Below are 23,330 nucleotides of genomic sequence, written 5' to 3'. Positions count from 1 at the left end.
TATCTTATGTGCTACAATATAGTTACAATATAACCTATTCGTGTACCAAATTTTATTCAAATCCGACCAGTAGATTTTGTGCAAAAAATATCAAATAATCATTTATTAGCTCATCCATCCATCTTACAAATTCTTATTTATAATATTAATTTATTATCTGGCTTTTAACAAATTTTAAAAAATTTCCCGAAGAAAGAAAAGAAGTGTTACTCCGAACATTTCTTACTCGTAGATTGAACATTATAACCATCAGCTAAAAAATAGAATTATGACCGAAAAATCATTAAACTTATTCCAGAATAGCCAGTAAACAGAGAACGATCGAACACGAAAGCTTAAAATCACATAGATGTTATGTATAGGTATATTTGTTAATTGAATGCCTTGTGGTCTATTAAACAAAACTGGTGTGGGAATTTGCCAGAATGCGTCATGGACACTACAATGGTGCGAAAGTGGTAGTGAGATGTCGCGCGCCTTGTCACCCATGTTCCACTCGACCTCGTTTGATATATAGCATTTATTATCATTTAGTCGCGTTCCTGATACCCACATTGATTGCATTGTCAAATAAAGATTTCAAATATTAGAGTTGCTGAGTAATCCACAATGAGTTAGAACTTTACCGGTCAACCATTGATGGTATCGTGGGTTAAGTGACTACTCATAGAGGTCCTGTGTGTCACAAATACGAGTAGGTATATTTAATAGCTTTGTAAACTTTATAATAAAGCTTTTTATATTTTTTGTCAAACAAAAAGAGTTTGTAATTTTGGCAAATAAAAATTAGAAAATTATTTCTTGTTCCTGTATTTTTTGCCGATGATGTTGATTGTACCATACTTACAGGAATCATGCAACGGGAAGTTTATTTAGCTGGCTGGTACTCTAGCGGGGTATAAGTAAAATATGATAGATGAGGTTGAAATCCAGGGCTAGTTGGTCCACGTATAGAATTCAATAAGACCTACCTAACCTATTGCCGCTCCAACGCCTGTGTTAGGTATGTCTTTTAAGAAATTGTACTGGTTGTCTTACTGTTCAGATATAAATTGAAAGAAAGAGATTGTTTGAAATGGATTTTAACAGCCCCTTTGCTAGCAATATACCCTTTAAGGTTGCCCTCGACGCTGTTCACCCTAGAAACTATCGTGGTTAATTACTGATGAATTCGTTACGATGGACCAACTGACCTGCTTTTATCCACTGGTGCCACACCAGTAGCAGTGCAGTCAGGGATAACATTCCTTTTTCATCCATTAAACAATTTCAATATCTACGCTTATCTGTTACTAACAATAATAATAATGGCCGAACTTAACTGAATGCAAGTTTTTTTCTATTTCATTGTGACAAATATGATATGTGGTGATCAGCAGGATATATTGCCGGTGCAGAGTTGGTGGTCGGGCGTCGGGCGGGGCGAGGAAGAGGTCGAGCCACGTGAGACAGATGGCACTGATGTGCAAGTAGTGTATTTACCGGCCCTACTACCGCGGGAGGCACAGTCTGCCGCTGACAAGTTTCAAGACGACGTACCTCTACCCTACAGCTTCGATGCTTTTGGACGGTGAGTTAAAGTAAATCGATACATTAAACATCACTAAATTAGCGTAATTATATGACAATTTTTTTTTTCATGCGATAATTTTCTTTCTTATTGTACCTATATTAAACTTTTTGCTTGCTATTTAATATGTGTGGATTATAGAAGAAGAAAAAATGCTCCTTCTGGATAGTGTATTAAGATAAAACCTACGCCATATTTTAATTTACACCTTCAGGAACACAACTGTTAAAACTGCATCCAATTTGCAGCAGTAGTTTTTCGAAATGCCGTAACATATATACAGACATATAGTCAAAATTTCTAAAAGTTATTGTTTTAGCATCTATTGGTTTTATTAAGACTGCTCATATTATTTTTTCATAAATATTTCCCATGATACATCGTCTAATTACAATTGTATTTTATCAGTAACATTATAAATAAATATCATATTGTAGAGTCAATCGTGTTATGATGTTGATGATGATGTGTGGGATGTTTTTATATTAAAAATATATATTTACATTTAACAATTTTTTCAGTGAATGTGATAGATATTTATTGGTTTACCACATAGGTTTGTAGACACTTTGATCTTCAAGTTTGAGTAACGCTGGAGGCGTAGTGTGAGTAACCAATCGCATCAAAAAATATTATATTACTGTTTAGTATATTAATTTTCCATGTAAACACATACATCAATCTGTAAATAGCATTTTAATGGCTATATAATGAAAGATAATCGTGATAAATATATAATAGGTCGTTTTATTATTGTCTTCAAATGAAGTAAACAACCATGAAAGTTTAAAACATTTATTTAATATAATTTGTATTTAATGCATAAATAAACAACTCGTAATTAATTTTGCTTTCACAGTAGCTATTCTCATAAAATTTCGTTTTGAGACTAAGGTTTGATGATATCACAACAATGTAGTTTTTTTAATGTAGATATTTTTTTTTAATTAACTCGAATTTAGTTGTTTACCTTTTGTGTACTCATGTTGTTGTAATAATAACAACAAAAAACTAAAATATTATATTTTATAGTTACTTCGATTTTTATTTTATAAAATTTCTATAAATTCTTATTTCTAAAAACGAAAAATACTATTCTACATATATAACTATGTACTAGTACTGACCTATGTTTCCAATTTACATCTTGTCACGCTCATTTTCCTTGTCCTGTATATCTTATAGTTACATAATGTGTAATAGGTATTTGCAAATTGAAAAAAAATTGCGTTCTCCTATTATCGTCCACGAAACTTTTTTTACATAACAACAATATATTGGATTCCAGAAGCTTCGAGCTTCAATTGGTCCCGAATAGACGTCTGGTGTCACCACAGTTTCGCGTTTGGTCTGATGCTGGACAAGAGGAGCCACTATCCACAGTTGATGCGACCTGTCATTTTCTGCACTCAGGCCCTGGGTCTGTTGCTGCGTTTTCTGCTTGCAAGGATCATGCTCTGGTGAGTTGTTATTTCTATGTCTATGTTACTTATATAATGTAAAATCTATCGAGGCAGACCGTAGATTGCAAAGATAGTAAGAGGTAGGATGAACTAAGCGCGTTCAATTAACTACAGAAAATAAGTGTTCATAGCAATGGACAAAGCAAAAAAGAATTAGAATGGGTACGTAATAAAAATAGATGTCTTATTCGTCTGCCTTAAAAGAAAACTGCTACTAGATGGCCACGCACAAGGTTTTATTCAGTTATTCTGTTATCGGATACTCTTAGTACAAAAAGTGGTGACAAGTTGTGTTTTACGCATTCCTTTACTATAATCATGGAGTGCATAAAACACATTTTGTGATTTGTCGCATGACGATCTCTATTTATGTTAAAACTTAACTAACGTTAATATTAAAACACAATCACCGGTATCCTGAATTTGTTTTTCCTAATTTTACAGCATGGATTAATTGTGGTAGACAATTCTACATACGAAGTACGGCCCTTACCGTGGAGTACGGGTAGAGCGGAAAATGGCGGTGACCGTACAGCACACGTGATAAGGCGCGCGCCGCCGCCGCCCGCACCGTTCGACGATGCACGCCCGCTGCGGCCGCGATTCCGTCGACCTCGCTTCCAGCCGCGAATTAAACCGGGCCCGGCGAGTTACACCATCGAAATAGCTTTATTCTTGGACGAAGCCGCCTATAAAATATTTTACCCTTTTCTAAACTATAATGAAGCTGATGTACGTGACATGCTACTGGCGTATATAAATGGTGTAAGTATTATTAACATTTAATGTATGTTAGATGATTTAGCTAGAAATGTTGAATATATATATATATATATATATATATATATATATATATATATATATATATATATATATATATATATATATATATATATATATATATATATATATTCATTTCTAGCTAATTTTAAGTTTAGCTAATTTTAAATTAAAGTTTAATATTAAACAAACAAATCTGTTGGTAGATGATTACAAAGTTTATTTCTACCTTGTATTAAACATATTATCTCCAACGAAGTCGTGCATGTTCGACTCCCTATGTGTCTGCAGGTCCAAGCGTTATACCAGCACTCGTCTCTGGGTACACACATCCAATTATCACTGGTGCGGATGACATTACTACGTAGTCAACCACCCGGGTTGCCGGCTCACGCTGAGAGAGGACGCCTGTTAGACTCATTCTGCGCTTACCAACGATCACTAAATGTAGAGGACGATGATGATCCAGAACATTGGGACATGGCTTTGTTACTGTCTGGGTTAGTACGGTTTCGTATAAATATGATACGCCCGAAATGAAACATTTCTCCAATTTCCGGAATCGCAATAGGAAGCATTATTATAGGCACGGGTGAAAGAACTGTAGATTGGCATAAAATACGATGTTTTGGAAAGGTAATATAATTTTAAAATATAAATTAAACAAAAGCAATGAATTATACAAAATTATTATAACAACTTGATGTAAAAAATAATACTATATAAAAAAGAAATCAAAGGAAAGTATCAAAAAAGTGCATCGTGCAAAACAACACTTTTATAAATTATTCTGATTTGAATAAATTGACCCAAAACGTCAATTTATATGAAAATCAAGACGCAGTATAACGTGCTCACGTTGAAAACTAAACTAGTTGCCGTGATGTAATAAAAGCTATTTATTGACCGTAAACCCTCACTGGCTTCTTCAGTAGATGATATATTTTTTAATGTTGTTATATTGAATGTTTTATTTCCCACTCCTGTAGAGACTTCAGTTTGTCAGTTTCTTCGGTTTACAAATTAATATTTGACATAAAATAAATTTATGACCTCGTGATGTGATATCATGGCTATATCACGCAGTATGTAAATAGTAAGATATCTCTATTACTTTATAAATATTCAATATACGAAAAAATTTAGACTGGAGTAAATAGTAGTCTATGTTCTTTTTTATTCCATATATTTATTTATTTATTTAACACTTTATTGCACCAACATAACAGGATTTGTTGAACAATTTTCAATACGTATAATATAGTACAAAAGGCGGTCTTATTGCTAAGCAATCTCTTCCAGACAACCTTTGGGTAGAAGGTATTAAAGCAGTGTATAATATATATATAGCATATAGTATGTGTATTCCAAACATTGATTATACCATTAAGGTGCTAAAAAGTAACAAAGTCGCTTTCACATGTAAACCTAATATTTGTAAAGATCAGGATTCTTTAATTTTCATACAATTTACTTGCGATACGATATGGTATGAAATCCTTTCAATTTTTACGCGCATTGAGTATCTCTTTTACATGCATTTAATATGACGTTTATAATTACAGGCTAGACTTCTACTCGGACGAGGGCGGAAGGCGCAATGGTGTGACGATGGGCCTGGCGCCAGTGGGCGGCGTGTGCCTGATGCCCCACGCTTGCGTTGTAGCGGAGTTCGGCGCCGCCGATGTTCTCGGCCGGCCTTATCCATCAGCAGGATTCACCTCCGTCTACATCCTCGCTCACGAGATTGGACATAAGTCCGTATTATTGTTTATTTATTTATTAAAATTTCATTCAATGTGTGATGTTCAAAATGTGGAATTCAAAAATTCAAAAGGTGGTCTTAATGACAATTCTTCTACTAGGCATTCTCTACCATTCAGGGATAGGCAGTATATTGTAATTTATTTGCATTATTCCTGAATAATTTATTTGGTAGCTAATTAAAAAATCATCAATAACATGCACTATAATCTACTACCGAATAGATATTTTGCAGTTACTTCAAATTTTGCTGTTAAAAATTCCACATGCAATTTTATCATCAAAATCAAAAATAGTAATGTATGTAATAGTAACAAAAATCTTGCTACAAGACTAACGTTCACTGTCGAATTCAAGTGTTGTCACACTTCGGTATGAACGCTCTTAACAACATTGTTCCTTGGCTTTAATTTTTAAAAGTCAGCTGTACTCCCTGTCGTCGCTCGTGGTTGAATCGCGATATTGAATATATTATAACCTTCTTAAATAAAACAGTTATTACATTATTAATCCAGAACGAAGATTTCAATTCCAATTTGTTGTTGAGTGATCAGAATAAAAGTTTATTGACTGAACTGGATATTACTATGTCAATTGAGAACATTAAACTTATCAAACAAAATATACCTAAATTAATTTTATACTTAAGAAATTTTTAACATTCTTAAACGTTATTTGTTTTGAATAATGATGTCGTTGTTTTTTCAGTTTGGGTATGCACCACGACGGCGCGGGCAACACGTGCGCCCGCGACGGCTACATCATGTCACCGTCGCGCGGCACCAGCGGGGAGGCCACCTGGTCCCCGTGCAGTGCCCGCGTTGTCGCCGACTTACAGTACGTTCCCAGCACATCTCCTTTTTCAACTTCAATGACTATCTATTCTTAATTGATAAAACTTTAATTACTTCGATGGTTTAGCAGTTTAAAACACCGCCTTATACTGCGATGGTCACCGGTTTGATTCTTGTACTATGTAAATTATATTAATGATTTATAGACATAATTATTAATATAAAATTAATATTCATAAATACGTCTGTTTTTATGTATAGGCGAAAAAAATGTTATCATAACTCATCTATTCCTCATGGTATATACAAACTTTGCTTAATTTAATGCTTTGCAATTACATCGAGTGGTAAATTTTAATGATGTGAAAATGGAATTGTAACTTTGCCTACGCGGACAGCATAGACTGGCGAAGTACGAATGAGAGGTGATAGGTGAGGATGAAAGCAGATCAGTTGGCTCATCGTGACGAATTCATGTATTCACCATGATAGTTTCCAGGGGAGCTGTATGGACGTCGATCTGACAAGCAATTGTTAGCAATGGTGCCTTTATTTCCCGTTAATAACAATACCTTTGTCGTTCTAAAACTAAATAAGTATCGCATAAAAATCTCAATAATCTGCAGTAAGTTTAAATATGAAGTAAATTAAGATATTTGGACATACAATTATGCAATTTATGCTTGCACAGATACATACCTTGCTACAGTATGTATAAACAATATATTGTTAAGAACTTGGTAAACAAATTCTACTCGTTTATTTTTTTATATATACCTACGCTATATCCATTTCTATAGTACTAAGGACAAGGACTTAGCTAATGCTAGAGAGTTCAGTTTCTCCAATGATTCTATCTTTATTGGTGATGGTTTTTATTTACTAAATTATATTTACAGAAAAATAATGGTTGATTTCAGATGGGCAACATGTCTTTTGGATGGAGGTGATGATTTAGATACTCCGAGTGAATTGCAGCATGAGAGATTTGGTGGAGCTCCTGGTGCTCTCTGGGGTGCTAAGAAGCAATGTGAGGTAATTTTTACTTAATAACGACTATAAATAAAGCTGTATAGCGTGAATTTACTGGGTACAGAGGAATAACACCTGATTCCTCAGGAAATAACATGCCCACACTAAGCCGAGGTGACAGGGGCAATCCTACTGCCAGGGCTCGTCTAAATTAGCCACATTTAAGCTTCGTGTTTCACATTATAAATCGGGGTAGTAAATCACTAGGTTACGATCTCACGACGCTTTCAATATATGCTATTATTATCATAATGAAATGCAGTTTATCTACTTAGTTAACATAATATCAGGTGTTCCTACGTGACGTGGACGCTGCACCCTCACCGTCGGCAGTATCCAACGAGCACTGTGTGCAGTTAGCGTGCCGCTCACCACATCGCGCCGGCTTCTACTATGCTGGACCCGCGTTGCCCGGCACCCCATGTGGACCTCGAATGGTTTGTAATACTTTATTATAACTTTCTACTATTATAACTCGTGTGAGAGTTTTAGCTTTTTGGTAGATTCTAGATCATCTTTGTTATGCACGAATGCCAATTTAGAATTTGCTTAAACGCAATGTTTACATTACAAGATTCGTAATCGGTCTTGTCATGTTATTATAGGTGCCAGCAAGTGATTAGTCACTAAATGGATAGCAGTTGAATAATTCGTCTGATGATACACGATTTTATAAATTATTAAAGACTTAAATCCATAAAAGTAATCTTGAGTCTTCGTAGAAGTAAGTTCTGCCAGATACAAGTAAATATATTGAATTCTCCATGAACCGTTCGTCTTTTAGAATGAAAACTTTTATTACGAACAGTAAAAAATTGTTAAGACATCGTACATGTTTTGTTACCAAACTAAACGCTACTCAGCATGTGCTGTGATACATTTAATTGCAGTAGTACCAATTGATATTCCGTTAAAGCCACTATGGACACATTATGAACGCATTTTAAAAAGTTTAATGTATGTATTGGTGATATAACCTCACTATTGGTATACGCTGGCGGGGTACCAATAAGAGACGATAGGTGAAGATGAACTCAGGTCAGTTGCCCGTTGTAACAAATTTATTGGGAATAAATTGCGATGATTTTCAGGGAGTATCAGATAGAGATCGACTTAACAGGGTATATCGTCAGTAATTTAGCTGTTAGTCTCCATTACAAATATGAAATTGTTTCTTTTTAAAATTATTTTAGAAGAATATTCTTTTATTTGTGTTTATAACGTGTCTTCTTATTATACTCGAGCATTTTCCATGTTCCACTGAGAAGAATAGAGCTAACAAAACAGGCTCCTCTTCCACTGGTATTAACTCTACTCAACAGGTTATAAGTCAGTATTCGGACTTGGATATATTAACTTGTAAACTTGTCGAGTTTCGCAAAATGCCAATAAATTATTTAGAAAGTGCCCAGTAATGAATGCTAATAGAACATGTTTTCTGTAATTGTGAATTTTTGTAATAAGTAACAAAAAATATATGATTAGGTTTTGTATATTGTGAATTCTAAACGAGCAAATTGGTAATTATAATAAATAAATAAATATTACCTATTTATATATATTTTCCTTCCAACATGTATGTATTAGTTTCTACGGCCCTCCAATCTATTTTGAAGTTGTATTTATTTCAGTGGTGTCAAGGGGGAGAGTGTGTGGCAGCAGGTACTGTACCTACAAGCACAGGGGTACCCTCAACATCTGGCGGCAATGCTGGTGGGTCTATGTCTAACGACGCAGGCAATGGCGGAAGTAATTCAGGCTCTGGGGGCTGGAGCGAGTGGCGGGAAGCTGCTTGTCGATCTGGTTGTACGTCCCGGGCGCGGGGCTTCCGGGAACGGCGACGTTCGTGTATGTCTCAAACAGGCTGCCATGGTACCGCATATGACGTCGTGCTATGCGACGATTCGAAGGCACGTATCATTGTTTGATAATAAACACCCTTTGTTTAAGTGTGTTTATTATCATTGATAAATTATTAAAATAATTTAATGAACTTCGCAATACAGATGAGGATTCGATTCTGTTTCTTGTGAATCAAGGTTTAGTATTATGTCTTACATTTATTAATATTATTATAGGTTTCCGAAAAACAAGTTTTTCTAGTCGTGTACTATTTATATTACAGTTCCTATATATTTGCACACAAGGAAATTTTTTTTTTTAAATAAATGGCAAAAAACTTTTAAGCATAATAATATATTTGTATATATACGAGTATAAACAAATTATTGTACTAATATATACAATTCGTAATTATTACTGTCGATGCAACGTATGGTTTAGAACTACTTTTATAGTGTTGAAATTATTATCGAAAAATCTTTTTTTTTTATACAACTTAGAATGGCAAACAAGCTGACGGCCCACCTGATGGAAAGTGGTAACCGTCGCCTAAAGACATGAGTAGTACCATGAACATAACAGAGTATACTGTTTCGCCCATGATACCCCCATGCGTTGCCATTCCTGAGGACTCAGGTGTTATTCCTCTGTACCCAGTAAATTCACGCCATATCCCACCCTTCAAACCGAAACACAGCCACGCAAACACGACTGCTTCACGGTTGAAACACGAATGGGACAAAGATACCCAAGCAATCGACTTTTGTACAAAATCTCCCTCTAACACTTTTTTACATTAATTGTAAAAATCTAACGTAGAACTCATATTCGGGAAAATTCTCATTGACAAATAGGAAAATCATATTAATCATGTCGTTCTCATATTATATGCCCTGTGGTCTCGGTATAGAATCGGCCACTCCTTTCTTTCTCGTGGGAGTCGTAAAAGGCGACTAAGGGAATTTAATTGTCAAAGGATGGTAGCGTCCTTTTTAAAACATCATCAAAGTCTAACTGCGGTTACTGGCTGCTAAGCGTGGAAATAACTGGTAAAACATTAATACCAATAAGGGTAAGCCTATGTTCAGCAGTGGACAGTTAACGACTTATATGATGATGATGACTCGTTTTATTGTTTGTGATGCAAGAAGTCACTCGAGCGTTTTATTCACCATAACGATAACGGTCAATATTTTCTAACAGACTGTACCTACTTACTATTATTAAAAAATATCGATAGGGAAAAGTGGCGTATTTATTCCATTTATCCTTACTTAATGTACATATATTCGTAGGCGCAAGTGGAAAAAAATTCCGCTCTTTCCCCCCCCAAGGGAGGAAAGTTGGTAGGAACAAGTGGAACTGACCAATAAAATAACTCCAATTACTGCATCTGGAATTCCAAACGGGAAATATATTTTTAAATACCTAATATTTTATTTATGTGTTCGTAGGTTTGTGGAAAAAAAACACGCGTGAGTGCGAACGAATTGGCATCTAGGAAATGCAGCGAGTATGCTATGAAACTGCCGGAATTAGATCCTCGCGGTGGAGGATTGCAAGCACCACATGATCCGAGTAAGCGATTTTCCACATTATGACATGAATATTTCTACATCCTTATTAAATTAATACAAAAGCGAATTTGTCTTAACCAATGTCATGAAATTTAGTACACGTAATATTTTAAACGGAGAAGAATACGGGCTACTTTATATCCCGGTCATAAAACAAAAACAAAGCCACGAATAAAAATAAGTGTAAAAGTATAAACTACTGTCACAACCTGTAGGGATCAATGTATATTATGCGTCTCGGACTTCCTTATAATACAGTATTTATGGACATTAAATGTTGTTTATTTACTTAAATAAAATGAACTTAATCGTCATATCAAATTTTCCTTAAACCCTGAATGAACATTAAAAATAAGTGAACGTGACACAATCACAGAAAACCTCAAATGACAGTTTGCGATCGCCATATTTAGTTTTATAGATAGTAGTATACATAAGGCTAGTTATTAAAATTTATTAAGCCATTTAACTGATAGGGTTTAGTATAGAGTCTATTTTTTTATATATTTTATATGTGCTACTGTTTCGTCTATGCATGACTATTGGAATATTATTCCTTTTCATCCTCAGGATATCGTAAAAATGACTAAGGGAACGAAGCACTTTACACGGCATGGAAGTAGGATAAATAGAAAATAAAACTATATATTGTATTGTATCTAGAGTATATTCTAGAATAAAAATATTTGGGCGTATATACACCATGACAATCCATAATGGTTTTTATAGTATAATAGTATATCTAGACGATTTCTGTACATAGGCGAGATCAATGAAAACTAACGTTAATGTTTTCTAAAAAAAAGTTTGAAAAAAAAAAGATTTTGTAGCATATCCATTTATACTCAGCGATATTGTACTCTTGTTATTATATCTATTTGCATGCGCATGCAGTGTATTGTTTGGAAGTTAGACAAAAAGATATATGACAATTTCCATATACTATCCTTAATCTGTGAAGACTATCGTAATATTTATATATCTCATTTCATATAAAAAACACAGGTGTCTATATAATTTAATATGTTGTTGGTGCGAGCAGCTCGTATGTGGATGGGGTGCGCGGTTTTCTGTCGGCGGGCTATGGGTGGCGGGTTCTACGCGCCGCGTGTGGAGCTCAACGACGCCGGCCTCGACCCGTACTTCCCGGACGGCACGTGGTGCCACCACGACGGCACGCACGACTACTACTGTCTCCAGCACCATTGCTTGCCCGAGGTCAGACTTTTGTCAAATATATTTAAGCAACAGTTGATTATTTTATACTACAATGGTAACAAACAAGTATAAACCCACTTTTTTTTAATAATACAAGGAGCAAACAATCATGTGGCTCATCTGATGGTAAGTGACTACCGCCGCCCATGATTACCTACAACAACCAAAGGCATTGCAGATTTGCTGCATCTGTAACACAATGTGTTTTCTTGTCCTCAATAACCTTACCACACCTTTTTTAGCAATATCATGCTGTAATTTCTAGAGTAAAACTTCGCCAGAAAGTAAATTTCACAACTACTTCAACAACTAGAATATTCGCGGGAGGTAAAACCTATGAAACTGCAGTATGTGTGACTTTTGTTGATGGCAAGCGATGAGATGATAGAAGACGATTATCACATCATGTAAAGTGATTTCATAGGATATGTCTCTAACTAAATTTGTTATACAGAATATGCAAAGGAAGGCAAAGCATCGTTTCAAACTTTGCTATTTCTGAGAACTCTGTTCCCTATAAGCTTACTGCCATATCCAAATTATCAAACCTAAACATAATTATACAAATATAGAGGTAGAAACACGAATAGGGCAGAACTGCCTATACAGATAACTTTTGTATGAAAATCTCTTTAGGTGATTAATGGTGAGGTTAATGGTTTTTCGGTTATGAAATAGTGTATTGTAATTTGTTAAATAAAATTTAAATCAATAGTCACAATATAGGTATAATATATATAATATAAAATTAATAATAAAATTTTGTCACTTACCATTTTGCTTATATTAAAGACGAATATATTTTACTACCCCTCATAAAATATAATATCTTTATTCGCCTTTTCAGAACAATATATCTAAGATCTTCTATAAGATTATAAACATGAAGGTCTCTGTTGTAGTTACTGCTCACAGGATATCAGAGATTTATTTTGATAAAAATGTAGTAAGTTTCCTATAATCAAGTAAACTTACGTTATCTGGGATCAAGGATATTTTGGATGTTTATTACAATCTATGTATGTAACAGGTTTCTTGTTTGTGTAGTAAAGCCGCGAGTTTGAAGCGTTGTGTGACTAGGCCGCAACTGTTTGTGTCATTCGTTACAATACAACAATACACGAGGTATTACTATGTCAATAATATTGATACTAACACACCACAATAATAGTTATATGGTTTGTCATATTTTTGTTACGTTTCACAAAAATATTACTTGAATATCAAGTAGTAATTGCTTGATATTCAAGAAACAAATCAAAGTAAATACTAAAAATTAGATCGTATTATTCAGTCTTATTTAGTTTAATACTCATATGTAGTATCTTTAAACACACAATATACACTCAGTAAGACCATACTTCGCGCTGTGTTTGTATACAGCCTCAAATTTTCCGCTTATTTTTCTTTTTTTTATTTTGAATCCTGCACTGTTTAGACAGTTTGCCTGTGGAACTCACTTTCTGCTTCTATTCGGTGCCTTCAAACATTCGCTAGCTCCGAAACGTCTGTTGAGTTCTTATATCCTTTAAGTATTGTTTTCCTGTGTTCTTTTTTATCTTCCCCCTTAATTCTCTTCTGTTGAACTGTTATTATGTATATATTTATTTATATATGTATTATGTATGTATCTATATAACAGTGCGCTACCTACTCTTTTTTCTTTTTTTCTGTCCTATATCTAAAGTTTTGCTAAAAAGATTGTTTAGCGATAAGGCAGCATTTTTTATCACTTCACATTAAAATTTACTGTATTTAATATTTTTATGAATGGTGCAATAAATGGTAAAATAAATAATATATATAGGATGTTACCCTGTGGAAACAAATGGGTTCGGTAGTTTTAATTGTACATCATCAGTTTCTCTCTTTTTATCTTTTATAGGTACTATAGATTATTTTGGTTTTTTTTTCATATAATGTAAGTCAGATTATTTTGAATTTTGCTTTGCTTATACTCATAATGGTATATTATGCTTAGTTCTCTTGGATGCCTCTTACGGTATATTCTACGGATGAAAAAGAATAGTGACATACTTTATTTTTACTCCGTCATTAAGCGGAGATGCGTTACTTTACCGAACCAGTAGGAAAGAAGTTGAACACATAAATAGTTTAAAGGTAATGTAGACACATTACTTAGATAAGTACCTATATTATTATATCACAAACTATAAATGCTTTGTCACTCCTTACAAATTTAAGGCAGACTAATACTTTTATGATTAGAGCTTGCCTATGAAAATTTAAAAGCCAGACAAAAGAATGTTAAACAAATTTATCTAACACGCTCATGATTACATTAGGTAGTATCTGTATAATTACATAGGCCAGTGATTTTCAAACTTTTGAGATACTACATAATTATTTTACTAAGCCCTAAAACAAGAAAGTCTGTTTATAAGTTAAGTTAAAAATTATACAAAATTAGGTAGGTACATTGATTAAATTTTTATCGATTTCTTTATAAATAAATGGAATTATTAACATTTAATCGTTATAATATTCACAGATTATTCAAACGCACTTTTATTTATGTAACTGACAAAATATAAACTGTAACGTTTCTTGGGAAGTACTCGTATTACGGCGGATCATTTGCAGAAAGACGGAGTTCAGGTACGAGTATAACGCATGTCCCCGCGGAGCACACTTTGAGAATGACGGACTTGGCCATTGTTTTACTGTAATAGATACTCTTATCGGAGGCTTTTGATAATTCTTATGGTACTTATATTGAAACATTAAATAACTGTACCTAAGACTGTGGAGACTAATCCCATTGTATGTCAATATATTACATCACTATCACGTGCTTTGTTCAATCAAAATAGTCTCATAAAACGTCTACTGGGTGAATTAACCGTACCTGTCTTAGTTTGAACAACAAAACCAGCGGCAGTGCGTCACACTTGGTTAGATTATATTTGCTAATTTGCCGTAAATCAGTCGGCAATTTGTCATGATATTTATTATCAAGACGTTTAAAATTGGACATGATAAATTGTTCTTACCGAAATCTGACGTAGTAAAAGTCATGTTTGCACATGATAATGATAGCGATTTAACAAATAAGGTCCAATTGTCCCCCCCCCCCTTCACTCCCTCTGTGGAATCAGCCACTTGGAAAGGTTTGGACAAAATCAAATAGAATTAGGGCTATTATGGTTTCATAGTAAGTATTGTTATAATTATTAATTAATTATACTTTTCCTATTAATTATCTATTTTTTCCATATTTATTTTTTACATTACAGGACTAATCTGATATATAGTAATAAATTATATTTTATTAAACACAGTCATTGTTATTGCACTCGTCGCAAAATAATCTTTTAAACGAGACATTACAAGAGCCGTGTTGTTCCGAAATGTAATAAGCCACTCCTATCGGTTTCTATTCGGTATACATTCATTTCTTGTGGGTGTCGTAAAAGACGACTGAAGAAATTTAATAGTATGTAGATTGGCAATAGCGTCCCTCTTAAAACATCTCTAAAAGCCTAACTGCGGTTGCCAACTCACCTACCAAGCGTGGTAACTACTGGCAAAACATTATTAACCTTATGGGGAAGTTTTGCCTGTAGCCTCTCCTTATGTTCAGCAGTGGACAGTTAACGGCTGAAATGACTATATGGGTGGTTTGCAGTAATTAACATAGAAAAAATATTATGTATTAACTTATTTAACAGTGATATTTATATTTATTAACATCATTGTTACATCGTTCTTTTATTCTTGCCTAACAATTTTTATTTATATAAATGTATTTAAAATTGGAATGTGATGACGATTTATTGTATAAAATAAACTTGATGTATAATTTTGGACTGTCTGTGTAACTAAACATGTCGAACGATATTATATTGTCAACATCTGCATGTATTTATACGCATGTTTTACAAATAAATAAATCTTGAAGCTTGAATCTATATACCTTAGTGTTTAGCGTTACTAATATAATATATACGTAGTCTATAAAATTTATCGTTTGAACCTAGTACTTCTACCTCCTATATTCTATATTCTTTGGTTGATTTGTTTGCTTTGCCTTTTTATGGCTGAATTCTTCAATTTTTAATCGTTGTTTTTTTTCTTATGATAATTTACTTTAGCCATTTCTAATAGATTGTTGTTATTTTCGTTTCATTATTATTTCTTCCTAAAATAATTTTGTTATTTTAAAAAGCTAGTTATAAAAAATATATTAATAGTTGTTTCAAAATAATTTACACGGATTTATCACTTGGTAAGTACATTCAACATCAATATTATAGAGGTACCTGTAAGTACTACCGTGACAGTGTGATGCATTATGCGGTACATATGATTAACTTGAGATTGTAATATAAGCATAGCGGAAGTATACAAGGGCATAGACAGACCATTTATTGCGGTTATTATGAAGCCTCGTACTGCATACTGTACCTACACTATATAGGACAAGTGCATAAGAGTCCATGGTTGCTAATTGAATCAAATTCTAAGTTTTTTGTCGAACATTGTCGTTTATTTATCATTATTATTGTCATTTAATATAGGAGTTCAAATAAGTTTATTCCTGTATGCTTTTAATTTTGTAACATTCGATTAAGTATTCTAATTTCGGATGGTTATAAGATAGCATACCGGGCAACTCTAATCTGTTACGTAAATGTTTAAGCTAACTTTTTAAATTTGTTTCCTAAAGGAAAGGAACCTGATTATCAGGCTATATTTGGGCTTTACCATAACATCTTAGGTATTATTGGGTACGGGATTCCCCCTATATTAACTTACTTTATCACGTTGGCCAAGCTGTGTAATACAGGGTTTTATTTAAAGTTTCCTGCGTATACATTTGTATATTAAAGTTATGTGTATCATGACGAGAGATATTATAAACGAGAGGCGACATTTCGTATTCTTACTTCGTCACCTCACGGAAAGGACTTAGGATTTAGTAATTTCTATAAATTAAGTAGCCAACAGGAAGTTATGTCAATGTCGTTATTATGACCATATAATATTCAATTAGGTAGGTTTTGAGGGTCACATTAATTGGCTGCAACGACATTAGGTACACCTAAGAATTATAAACGGTAGATATTAAAGAACACTAGAACTTACTGACCTCCAGTACTTTGCTAGAGCTATTATAATCTGTGTATTGTAATATGCAAAACAAGTTATACATATAGGTACATTACATTACATCTTTATTAATCACATGATGCAACTTGAGTAGTTGTGATTGACAATATACACTATGCTCCGTCTTGGGCTGCAGTTGCTAGGTAGCTAGAAAGTCGACTGTTTATTAGCGGCATCAGTGTAGGTGCTGCAACTTAGTAATTAGTACATTGTTATAAGTAATTAATAGCTAAAAATTACAGGTAACCCCATCAAAAAGTTTAATGTTTAAACATGGCACTGAACTTCGTTGTTATTGCTACAACAAAATGCGAGATAAAATTAAAATCTCATGTTACACATAGGCTATTATTATATCAATCTTATTTGTTTAACCCGCACTGTCTCTTCTATCTAATCACAATTCTGTTCTGTGAGAAAGGGTATAACTCATTATAGCCTTTTTCTTTTTTAGGCTACCAAATAAGCAAATTTTTCTCTTTCGAATGGTATAAGAATCGTAACGATATCTTTAAAAACAATAGAGATAGTAAACATGTAAAAGGCTACAATTAACAAAATATTTGTGGTAAAAAAGTCATAATTAGAAATAAAACTACAATATTTTACAAAAAATATTTTTGTAAAATGAATCAGTTCGATTTGAACCCTTTTACACCATTTAATAGCGATTATTTTTTAATAAAAATACACAACATTGTTTTTTTCAATACTTCAATAAAATAGTTTTAATTCAACTTAAAACTATTTTCACATCATAATTTTAATATTTTTTTTAAGTGTGATTAGGTATAATAGAATTATTTTTAAAACTATAGGTTTTACACAAAAACCAACAATTTCATAAGAAAGAGGAGAAAAAATTACTATAAATGCAATCATTGACTTGTTCAATTAGCAAATAATAAAAGCAGCAGAATTTTTTTTCTTTATTTAAAATAGTTTTTTGGCTCTCCTGAAAAGTGGCCATTTTGAATTGAACCCTTTCTCACTAGAGGCACAGAATTATGTTCTGTCTATTTGCAACCAAAAAATTTCTGAAACTCTGTGTTCTTGGGCTGTCACTTAAAAGGACTTTTAAGCGAACGACTTAATGATTTGTTTAACTGTCTTCAAAAAAAAGGTTCTCAGTTTAATAAAGTATTTTTTTTGTTCGTATGATATGGAAACTCTTCCATATTTAGAACAGATTTTGATTTTGATTTAAGGTATTTTTTACTCGTCGTTGCCTATGAACGCTTGTAATACCAAGCGCGTTGCTTACCCTGGAGACACCTCTTTACCCCTTCATATATATCGATATACTTCAACGAAAAGTAAAATTCGATCTACGCATAACCATATTTTACTTTAATTAATAAAATGTTTGTCATTTAGCAGTACAAACACCGATTTTAGTTTAATTAATTCAATAAATCACTATTATTATTTGTTAATTACCTAACTGAGAAGGCGATGGGTGTTTTTTTTTTTTCAATAATCAGTCTACAATGAGCAATGTTGTGCTATAAGTAAAATATCATTTTTATGAATCTAAGTCTCATGGTTTGTGTACGAGCAATGTTTTATGATACGTGTTTTATTGATAGAAGAAAATCAACAACAAATATGTCTTACGTAGGTAGAAAAGAATGGACATTAGTGTAACCAAATTTATGAAACCGACAAAAAAATTTAAAACCTCCCATTTTAACTTGATAGCTACGACATTATGTATTTGGAGTAAACAATATTTTTAAATAATAATTGTATTGTAATAATAGTGTTCTTATGTCGGTTGTAACAATAGTTCTCGATTTGTTGCTAAATAAGTAGGTAGTGAAGTCATTAAAACAAAGAACATGGTCTATTTTAAACTACATAATTGACGAGCATTTCTATATTGACGTTTTATGCAAAGTTAGTGAAATAAATACTGTCATTAAGCAAAGTAGATAGGCATTTGACTATGGAACGTTGAGTCATCACCGCTTATTATGTGTGATTATATTGTACAGAACTTCAAGATGACGGCGCAATGGCATATTTGGGAATTGCCGAGCGAGGATATCGGAGGACCGTTCAATGCTAGAGCGCGAACGTCGGCTGATGACGATGAAGTGGCAGCTGCCATACGCTCCTACCTATCGCTGGACGCGCAAGGCGCTCCCTTAGTCCGCACCGCCTTCCCGCCTAACATCCCCGAAGAATCTGAACGCAACTGGGAAGTCATAGACTATGTCGATATACCTGCCACTACACATAATGACACAGGCAAATCGTAGATACCAATCTGGGAATATTTCCCGGATTATACATAATTTGCACAATTGTATGTATATATTATACTGTCAGTGTGTGCGTTATCTTGCCAAACAAATACCACATAATACGTCCGCATTAAAATCTTAAGTTCATAAAGTTATCACGACAAGTTGAAGTGTTTATTAAATTGGACATGTATTATAATTGTATTTTTTAAGATTTAATTTGATATGTTAACTAAATAATATATTAAAGATGTAATGCATTTAATAAATTCTAAGATTGTTGTACAGTATTAGTAGTTATTAGATGTAGCTATTACCTAGCAATGTAATTATTATATAAGTAAATCGTTAAGAGTAACTATTGTCCTACAAGTAGAATTCAGCTTAGAAAAGAGTTTAACACATAATACAATACAATACAAACTAAAACTAATAGCTTCTAAGCAAACAGTATAGCTCTTGTTTCCTTAAAAATCTAAAAAATAATAAACTCTATGAAATAAAAATTTTGTTTTCGCAAAAAATATCATTTTCTCTTAAATGCAAACTTACCCACCTCTTATCAAAAGTCATCATCTTTAGTCTGTATTTACATATATGTTTATAATTATTTTGTTTTAACTTACCAATATTTTATGACTACCGTTTCATGTATACATTTTTTATGGGTATCATGTAAAAATTGTTTGCAAATTTCACAAATATTATAGTCTAAAACTTTGTACTTCAGATTCATACCTCAACAATCAAAGTTACATGATAGTTAATCTCACTTGAGTGTGTTGGGTGGGCCGTATGTAAACGATGTTTCACTAAGGGCATTGTATTTTATAAATGTTTTATAAATATTGTTAATTATTAAAATTAATTCACTAGGCACATATTTCTTTTAGATATAGCATTGCATTATTCATCTGATATTTATTATTCATTTACTCGTAGATAATTGTTATATTGAACTACAACTCAGAATTAGTATGAGGAACTCATTCCTAAAGACACTACATAAGAACGCCATAGACGCATACCATATATAAAGATATATGAGAATTACTATTTATAAAAAAAATCTTATGTTTTTCTTTTTAGGAAGGAAGACACCACAAAACTATGTTATCTGCTCTTATTACATTTAGGTTCTGTCATTTTATAATTGTAATGTAAATTAAACAATTTTTTTTTGTAAATCATTACAAAAAAGCGTGTTGGGTGGGCCGTATGTAAACAATCATGTTTGTACCAAAATAAAAAAAAATGAATATTTGATTGTGACTATATAGCACTAAGTTACGTCTAAAAATAGTTATCTCTGTAGCTTCTCTAGACATTACATTCTCTCTCGTTCTCTACATTAATTATATCTTATAATACACTATACACTTATCGGCATTGTATCTGGTAAACGTATAACAATGTAATATGCAACTGATTAAATAAATCTTCATACTCATATATAGGTGTTGGTCGTCGTATCGTATGTCTACTATATCATAACAATGGTGAACGTAACATATTTACACATGTGGAAAACTGTAATGGATGGGTGCAAAGTGTATGATCACGTGACTATTTATTTATGTATCAACATTTTACACTTTTCCGTTGAGGATACTTATGGTATTTGCAGCGTTATATTCATAATTAAGAATACCCAATTCTAATTAGAAACTAAGTATCCATGCAACTAAAATTTTCCTCAAGCACAGTTTCATACTATAAAACAAATACGCGATATAGAGTTGGATTAAAATTTTCAAAAGCTATTTTGTGATTTCAACTATATTAGAAAGTTATTCTATTTCATGAACACTATCGAATACTAACATGAGTTAGGTATGCATATTCTGTTTTTATTTTTGTAAACATAATATGTTACAATTCATCGTTATATGTTAAACTGTAGAGTATCAATATATCGTAGCATATGTGGTCTACATTATACCAAGATATCTTATTACTAATATTATATTTTCAATTAAATTATAAAAACAATTACATTCATAATATGGAGCATGTACGGGTAATCTATTTATCTCATGAATATTATCAAACAATAAATAATGTTTTTATTATTCTAGATTTTATATTAGAGTTAGTTTCGTGATAGTAAGATTGTATGAATAAATAGTAATGATTACCAGAAGAGACGTTTCTAAAATTTGTATTTTATTTTTTACAATGCAAAATATATTACTGAGTAATATGTTATTGAGCTGCGTAGTGTATCAGATATACAATATATTCTTATATTTCAAATCGCCATTAATCGATTAATTTTACCTTAAATTTTTGTTGTCACTTTGGTTTCGAATAATAAAAAATAGAGCCATATAAACATATACTTATATGGATAAAAAAATACGTAGTGTCAAAAATATTTAAAATATTACCAAAAAATATTGTTTTTATTATTTTCAGTAACACCAAAACGAAAAGAAATAAACAAAAATTTTATATTGAAGACTTAAGCATATAAAATATGCGTGTACGATCGAATATAGAAAATAATGTTATTTGTCTCGAAACTGTAATACTGTAATAGTAGATTTTAATTATTTGATATTGATATGATATTTTATTATTATATAATGTGGGATTCATCTATTTGTATTTCCATTAGAAATCAGCCTAAAAGTGTGTACTTACTCATTTCGATTAATACATACATTTCATAAACAGTTTAATAAAATTTTATAATTATATAAATTTAGTAGTTATATATACATATATATACACACACACACACACATTATATATATATATATATATATATATATATATATATATATATATATATATATATATAGAACAACATTCCGTCCATATTAAAGGTGATTTCCATTGTGGGTAAGTTAATATTTAATATGTATTAGGAACATTTTAAGGAGTACTTGTCCATTGTGTTACAAATTAGTTTTCAATCAGGCAACGTCAATCATTACAAAGAACTTCATTGTATTTAAACAGATATTAATGTTATTGTATTGTTTTAGCATTATGTTAATTAATAATACATTATATATTGTAAAGTCTGAACACACGTGATGACATTTGATGATGATGAAAGGATACATTTAGGATATAGTAACTTGAAAATCTTCTTGAAAAATAGCGTGGAAGCAGTTACCTGATGCAAATTAATAAATGACAGCTGCTTTTATGTTAGGTACTGTACTAAGAAGTTTGTTAAGTAGTAATATAATTACTATCTTATAAAATAATTATTGAAAATTCGCTATATTTAATATTCTACATGATAATTTTGGAAACTAAAGATGCTATAAAATGCCACATATAAATTGTTATAACTCAAATTTATGTGAAATGAAAGAGCATAAATGTATCCAAAGTATTTTATATACTTGATAACTAGTCTAGTCTTATTTAAGTATTATACTTAATAATGTTACAGAAGCTCTATGTAACTGTTGTTTGTATCTACATTTAAAAAAAATATTATTAGTAGTAACCTACACTATATCGTGTCGTTGCAATAAACGGTTATTTAAATCAAATGTGTATTTTATTACTTTAATTTCAATACTAAATTCTGACCCCTCTGCTGTGCCATATATATACATATGTAGAAATCTTTACAAATGCAAATATGACTTGCTAATAAATTTAATGTGCGATGCCTCGATGGATTAACCACGAATCGTATCGCATACGTGATGCAATCGTTTACATGCAGTCGCTAAACGTTGCAGCGTTGCCAGGCACACTAAAATTTTATGTACCTACTTTATTTACTTTACAAATTATTTAAAATTGAACACTAACGTTACCTAAACCCTCATCTATAAATATATTCTACAAATCCTGTAATGAGGGCGATTTTCATTTTATAATAACGATATTGTTCTAGAAATAATTCCGTCTTATTCTGGAGGGTAGCTTTAGAGTCC

At 32.3% G+C, this 23,330-nt stretch overlaps 1 protein-coding gene and 1 long non-coding RNA gene across 2 annotated transcripts; one reads left to right on the top strand and one right to left on the bottom strand.

Annotated features, from left to right (window-relative positions):
- Positions 1 to 899: 899 nt before the first annotated feature.
- On the top strand, positions 900 to 22,145 carry LOC113518031 (A disintegrin and metalloproteinase with thrombospondin motifs adt-2-like). Its single transcript, XM_031913341.2, has 12 exons — positions 900 to 1,570; positions 2,859 to 3,030; positions 3,478 to 3,798; positions 4,105 to 4,313; positions 5,379 to 5,570; positions 6,286 to 6,414; positions 7,292 to 7,406; positions 7,694 to 7,840; positions 9,035 to 9,313; positions 10,700 to 10,823; positions 11,865 to 12,040; positions 19,171 to 22,145. The coding sequence occupies exons 1-12, from the start codon at positions 1,326 to 1,328 to the stop codon at positions 19,435 to 19,437; spliced, it is 2,376 nt and encodes a 791-aa protein (XP_031769201.2). The 5' UTR covers positions 900 to 1,325; the 3' UTR covers positions 19,438 to 22,145.
- Positions 2,352 to 3,653, bottom strand: LOC128202509 (uncharacterized). Its single transcript, XR_008253821.1, has 2 exons — positions 3,527 to 3,653; positions 2,352 to 3,007 (listed from the first exon to the last, which is right to left on the bottom strand). It is a non-coding gene; the product is annotated as an uncharacterized LOC128202509 (long non-coding RNA).
- Positions 22,146 to 23,330: the final 1,185 nt, after the last annotated feature.

The sequence above is a fragment of the Galleria mellonella genome, unplaced genomic scaffold (genome assembly GCF_026898425.1).
Source record: "Galleria mellonella isolate WM207_F2 unplaced genomic scaffold, CSIRO_AGI_GalMel_v1 utg132, whole genome shotgun sequence".
NCBI lineage: Eukaryota > Metazoa > Arthropoda > Insecta > Lepidoptera > Pyralidae > Galleria > Galleria mellonella.
This window is presented reverse-complemented; position numbering and strand designations above follow the sequence as displayed.